Source organism: Sitophilus oryzae, unplaced genomic scaffold (genome assembly GCF_002938485.1).
Source record: "Sitophilus oryzae breed Bouriz unplaced genomic scaffold, Soryzae_2.0 scaffold_1274_pilon_pilon, whole genome shotgun sequence".
NCBI lineage: Eukaryota > Metazoa > Arthropoda > Insecta > Coleoptera > Curculionidae > Sitophilus > Sitophilus oryzae.
The window spans coordinates 3,978,273-3,985,510 of NW_022145920.1; the positions used below are offsets into that span (position 1 = coordinate 3,978,273).

At 31.5% G+C, this 7,238-nt stretch overlaps 1 protein-coding gene across 1 annotated transcript; it reads right to left on the reverse strand.

Moving 5' to 3' along the window:
• Positions 1 to 3,580: 3,580 nt before the first annotated feature.
• Positions 3,581 to 6,769, reverse strand: LOC115874390 (putative ATP synthase subunit f, mitochondrial). Its single transcript, XM_030889541.1, has 4 exons — positions 6,527 to 6,769; positions 6,330 to 6,428; positions 3,751 to 3,867; positions 3,581 to 3,694 (listed from the first exon to the last, which is right to left on the reverse strand). Exons 1-4 carry the CDS (start codon positions 6,603 to 6,605, stop codon positions 3,666 to 3,668), a joined length of 324 nt encoding a protein of 107 aa, XP_030745401.1. The 5' UTR covers positions 6,606 to 6,769; the 3' UTR covers positions 3,581 to 3,665.
• Between the last annotated feature and the right edge of the window lie 469 nt (positions 6,770 to 7,238).

Genomic DNA, 7,238 nt, shown 5'->3' on the forward strand with positions numbered 1-7,238 from the left:
AATGTAAAAATTCTATTCAGAGGGTCATTTTCTCTCAAATAAAATAAAAATATATCGAGGTGCCATTTAAAAATCAAAAGTTGTAGTCATTTCCGGTGAAACAGGAAGTGGCCAAAAACAATTGAATCCTAATTTATGTCATATATATAGTGATGGGAAAAACCGATTAATTTCAATAATCGAGTACTCGAGTATCAAGCGATTGCAATAATCGAGCGACCGCTCGAGCGAAATATCGCTCGCATTTAAAAATACGGTTTTTCGACCGTCGCTTGTTGTAAGTACTCGTTAACGCCAAGCGCCAAGCAGTAAGTTGCGTGCGGAGGGCACATATTCTTTCGGTGATGAATGGCAAGCAGCAAGAGATTCGCTTGATCTAGTTTAGTTCACAGATCACATACAAAAGTTTATTTCAAAGCATTGTCGATGTAGGTCGTAAAATTTTGTCCTTCAGATACGCAACGGATAACGTCGTATAAATTTGCTACCTGCAATGTATGTAGAAAATTCGCTCGGCTTTTTATCGAGTATGTCACATTAAAATCGGATTTCAATTTATTTCATTGTAGGATCGCATACCTGGGGCACATAATGCGAAACCCCAAATATCAATTCTTGCATCTGTTAATCGAAGGCCGCAGGGGTATCGGAAGGAAGAAAATGTCTTGGCTGAGGAATGTTAGACAGTGGACAGGCCTACACGATGTACAGTCGTTAATAAACACCGCCAGGAATAGAGAAGCGATGGAAAATGTTATCGCAAACATCCATTAATGGATTCGCACTAGAAGGATCTCTTGCGTTCGTCGCTCGTAACTCGTCACTTGCATCGCTCATAATCGAGTGATGTCGGTTATTTCAATAATCGAGTACTCGAGCGAATTTTCGCTTGAGTTATCCCATCACTAAATTACTAACATACCAAATCTAGTTTTTTTTTATCAGAAAAAATAAAAAAATTATAGGAGTGAAACATTTAGAAACACCCGGTATATTATGATCGTGGCCCTAGAAAATAATACCTCCTCTATAATTATTAAATAATATCAGAGAGAAAATTCAATCGCACTTTACTATAAAATGCTTCAATAGACCACAAAATTACATTCACAACAATATCGCAAATCGCAACTCCTAAAAATTCAAACTCGCAGATATAAGGTTATCACGGTCCTAGTTTACAAAATCACAATCGCAGCAAAATCGCAAATCGCAAATCGCAACTATAGTAATATTGGTTGCCTAAATTGAAACTCGCAAATAGAAGTAATTTCAATCCCAATTTCCTATGAGAGTCAATCGCAGGTTGCGAATGCGATTTTAAAATCGCTGCTATTGAATCGCAGTTGGCGATTTTTTGCTCATCTCTACAATTTACCTCTATACAAAAGTGCTTCGTTTGTCCGCTAGAGAGCATCAAACTTAAAAAAAAAAGATCTTCAGATATTTTAAGAACCTTTATTTTGATTTGAATGAGATTTTCGGTGACTATGTTTTGCCAAGTGCTTTAACATCTGACTTTCTCAAGAATCAAAAAAAGGGTAAAAACTACCCCCACCTCTACATAAATTTTAGTGTAAATATTTTCCAACTCCACCGACGACGACTGATTTTCTTTTCGTAAAATGGTCCCACTTGTATTTGCTGCATTTTTAATCTCTTGTAAAAAAACGCCACATCGCGATAGTTTCTCAGAAAAACATTTATGGAAAATTTATTTTTTCAAAGCAGAACTACAAAATATACAGGGAGTTCCAATATTCCGTGGACATAGAAGAACTACATGTTCTTTGAATTAACATAAGTTAATTGCACATAATTTACCTGTATACAAAAGTGCTTCATTTGTCCATTAGAGGGCATTAATAAAAAATAAATCCGAACGTTAATTAATTATATATTATTATACAGGGTCGCTTTTATAATGGAAACGGTCGATTAGTAGGTAAAATATACAAGGTACCGCAAAAAGTTAAATACAAAAATTATAGGGTTATTAAATGTCTATATACAGAAAACTCCACAGACTTCGAGACATAGGAAAATCAAGTCCATTTAGCGTGTGTCCAAATTTTGACAAGTTTTCAAAAATGACAGTTTTGTTTAGACTGACGTTTAATTTTGAACGCCACTGCCTTAAAACCGACTGATTAAAAGTTGTCTCTTGATATTTTATCGATATCGGCCTCCTTGATGAGATAAACGTAATTTTATTGATCACAATTAATAAAATTAATACAAAAATAAAATTAATAAATTATATATTTTACCTAATTGATTATTAAGTATTATTACAATTAAGTTAATATTATTTAGTTATTAGTTAACTATGCATTTCCATACCCATGTTTATAGGAAATTTTTTTCATATTTTTTGATGAGGAATCAGTGAGTACTTATTTAAAACTTTGCAAGTTAATGATATTAAAGTTTTTTAAAGGTTGCTATTAGACTTGATCAAGGCAATTTAATAAGATTACGTTTATCTCATCAAGGAGGCTGAAATCGACAAAATATCAAGAGACAACTTTTAATCGGCATTAAATTGTTTACACTATTTCGCTAACAAGCGAAAAAAAAGTCAGTGGCGTACATGCTTTTTTTAAATAAATATTCCATTGATAACCCATATGCACGTCCATGTCGTCCATATGTCGACATTTTTTTAGCTTTAAAATATGTCGCATTTATAGTAACTTTTACCCTCAAAATTTCATTCTAAACGCTAAAAGTACTTGGAAGAAAATTATAATAAATTGAAAAAATATTAAAACTTTAATACCCTGTAGCTACGAAACAAAGTAGAATCAGACCTATGTTGATACGAAAAATGAATCTTATTTTTACATGAGGAATCTCCCCACGAGAGATGGCACTTGTTTTTTGAAATACCCTGTATAAATTCTAACTTGAGAACTATAATGTCAAATATTATTCAGTATCACGGTTTCGGCAAAATGGCATCGTTAAATGAAACTGAACCTATCAAAATTAATTAAATCAAATTGTTTAAGTGATATGTTCAAAAGTCAATAACTCGGAAATGGTTGGTTTGAGGTACATTGTGTGTATTTCGATTTTTGCTTAGAATGGAAGGAAGAATTGAAATATGCAGTAATATACAGGGGATTCTATTAAAAAAATGAAACTTTTATGTGCCACGACTTTATGACCGACCCTGTATACTTAAATTTATTACTCGCTAATAGATATTTAAAAATCCTATAACTTCTGTATTTGACTTTTTGCGGTATCTTTTATATTTTACCTAATAATCGACCGTTTCCATACATAAAAGCGACCCTGTATATCATAATACTTTTATGAAGCTTATTATCAAATATGATTTGTACTAATATAATTCCATATTTTCGCCAACTAGATTATTAGAGCATAATAGATTTTATGGGCTTCTATAGCCTTGATGTGACAAAATACATTTTTTGGAAATCAGCTTCGGAAAAATATTTTTCTTGCTTTATTAAAGATATTCTTATTAAAGTTATTAAAGAGATATCTTGATTACGTGAATTGAACTTTACCATAAAAATCAATAAGTTTAAATATAGTAAAACACTGATTAAGACGAAAGACTATTCAGTTTATTATTTGAAACATATGTAATTTTACAATATGTACGACTATAAGTAATATAATTGAAACAATTAGTGGTATTTGTAATTTCTGTGGGAAGCTGCAAACATAAAAAAATATTAATAATTGGAATAAAATTATATAAGAGCAACTCACAAATTCTTCCGTAATTAAGGACATAAAAAACACCCATGGATCCAAAAACAAGTTGTAAGAATGGAGCTATTCCGGAACGTTTAGGTAGGACATATTTGTGTTGCCATCTCCAGAATGCTAAATAATTTAACAATTCAGAATAAAATAATAGAGCCTGTTACATTGAATAATAACAAAGGGTTGCTGCACTAATTTTACACCGACAAATACTGCAATCTAATACATAGCATTTGTTGACTAATAGTTGGGGGGCAATCAGGCAAAACGCGATATCCATTTTATAAAGTTTAGAGGTATGGAAAAAAAACGTGTCGCTAGTGCATCCTTTACTTCAAGAAAATTATAGGTAGTGTACGTGAAAGATATGATGATACAGACCTTGCAGATAAGGATTTATCTCTTTTTGCCTGAGTTAAGAATAAACATTTATTTTTTTATAATGTATTTTTTATACACTCAGATGCAAAAAAAACGCAACAGATAATTTTCTGGTCAAATTTAAAGTGTTATATTTTTGTTATTCGTAGCCCTATTTGCATGAATTTTTTAGCAAGCTGTATATAATTATATCAACTTTAATTCGTAAATTCAGTTTTTTATAAACTTTAGTATTTCGCATATTATACAGGGTTAATCGTGGGTTTTTTTTATACTAACTTTAAAACACCCTGTGCAATAATTTCGTGTGTAAATTTTCCAAAAATATAATTTTACGGTCAGAACGTCACAACCATATCTCCTGAGTATTTTGTTGTTTGGATTATGTCAATACATGTCTTGGTTATTTTTTAAGAGCGAAATTAACTTGCCACCAACAATTTGCAATTTTTTTAATTATCATTTCTTTTTGAATTTATTTTTCAATATGACACGGATGTTTTGGTGATTATTGTAAACTATATACCACTATAAACTGCCCATCATGTTCGACGTTTGGGAAATCCTTGACAGGAGGGTTAGAGGTCACGAAGCGGTACCAGCTTCATTAAATAGACTTTGCTTGGTCCTTAAAGAATGAGAAAACATAACGCAATATGATATATGCAATCTCAATGACAGTATGAACGGCCCTATAGAGCCAGTTACAGCAGCCAAGGGAGGCAATAAAAAGTATTAGGGTAGTTTTTAAATTTTTTTCTGTTTGTATGATGATGATGATGTTTTCTTTAATATCGTTAGTTCTGTTATTGCTATTAATGTTTATTAAAACCCAGACTGTATCGTTAGTCTTTAACGTTTTTTTTTAATTTAGTATAGAGTATCCAATGCAGCGTATTATGACGTTATAATAGTCACCAAAACTATCTCGTCATATTAAAAAATTACATCAAAATGTAACGATAATTGAAAAAATTGCAAATTGATCGTGATCAGTTCATTTCGCTCTTAAAAATTAACCAAGGCATGTATTGACCTGATTCAAAAAACAAAATGCTCAGAAGACATGGTTCTGACCGTAAAATTATATTTTAGGAAAATTTACACACGAAATTATTGCACAGGGTGTTTTAAAGTTAGGGTAAAAAAACAACCCCTCGAATAACCCTGTATAATAGGCCAAATACTAAAGTTTATAAAAAAATGAGTTTACGAATTAAAGTTGATATTATTCTATACAATTTACTAAAAAAAATATTAAAATGGGGCTAAAAATAACAAAAATATAACACTTTAAATTTGACCAAAATTTCTCCGTTGCGTTTTTTGTGCATTTGAGTGTATAAATATAGGTATAATAGAAAATATTTTACAATTGGGCTGCATTTTATAATTTGATTTATTATTAGAAAAAAATCGTCAAATTTGTTAACTGCAACACTTCTCAGGAATTTTAAATTGTTTGTTAAAATACTGGGTAGATATGTAGATACTTCAAAAAAGTGGGGCGGATAAAACATGCTTTTTAAAATTAAACGCCCTATTTTATATTTTTAGATTCTGTGTAAAATTATGTAACTATTTTGTGAATAATATTTATTCCCAAAAACCAGCACTTTTTTAAAATATTGGTTTTAATTTTTTTCATTTCATGGTAAAATTTTATTTTGTTAAATTGTAAAAAAATCGTTAATATACGTAGCTATTGTTTCTTTAGATTTAAATAACATGTTATGTCCACAACACATTTTTGAAACACACTGTATACTAAAGCAATTAACTCCGCTTGATATAAGGTTTGACAGCCTTGCAATCGTGCAGAAGAATTTTTAAAGAAAAAAAGATATTCACCAGATTTAGGTTGACAGACCAAGTCTGTCACAGACCAAATTTGCAGACTTGACCTGTGAGATAAAGAATAAAGACTTATGACGCTCTTTCTTTCCAAGTGGTCAGTTTATATTCCGATAAACATTTATCTTTATAAAAATTGCTATAAAAGGCCGAATTTTGACCCAAACAAGAATATTTAATCGGACAAAGATCTAATTGGCAGACAAGTCTGCAGACCAAAATATGAGAGTTTTAGTAAGTGACAGGCTAAGTCCGCAGGCCAAATCCGTAAACAAATCTTCAAATGTATGAGGGCTAATAAGTTTAACGAATTTTGTTGTCAGTTCCGCAAATGTCTCTATTCTTACCTCGACTGAATGCACCAGCCACTGCCTGTGGACTCTTATTACGGCGAGCAAGCCATGATCCGAGTTCCGATAGCTTTACTTGACTAAGGGGGGTGTCGGCTAAAAAATATTGTTAAGTCTCAAATTATTATTTCAAAATGATAATCTTTGAAATTGAATATTATGTAATACATTATATCACGTAGATCTTCTCTTACGTTTTCCATAATATCTAGCTGGATCATATGGTCCGTGCACACTAGGATTATAGTCGGCAGGATAATCACCAAGACCCATTTTACAAAGCCTTTTTATTTGTTAAAAAATTAAATTTACTTTTTTGGACTATCGGAACGAGGACTGAGGACTAGAAAATGGCAAATAATGACACCATAAATGACACTTTAATGTCAATGTCAAATTATTTTAAATTAAAAAACCAGGTGGATGACACTTCTTATGGGAGAACTGGAAATGGTTGAAAACTTGACTACAAGCGATTTTCTAGGAATCTTCTTTACCGATAAATTATTGACAAGAGTGACAGATAAAACCTTGACATTCTTTCAGTATAACTGTTCAGCTCTTTTTCTTTCTAAAGTGTGCGTTGAAAGGAGACAAAAACAATTTTTTGCAACCCATAAATTGTTATTCGAACACCACTTTTCTCCTTGTCGGGTCGTTGACGTTGACTTGTCGCCATTTTATTTCTTTTGTTTACACGCTGCAGTTTGCTTTGTAAATTGAATACATAAATTATTTAGGCAAATATAGGTTTTTGATAAAACTCCTTGGACTAACGTGTAGGTAAGTGTTGATAAATAAGTTTTTTTTCATCTTAACATGCTCATTGTCATTCTCCTGATTTAGGTGACAGAAAAGGATCATCAAATGAAATTGAATTTTATATTTTTTCATCCCAGGACCGAT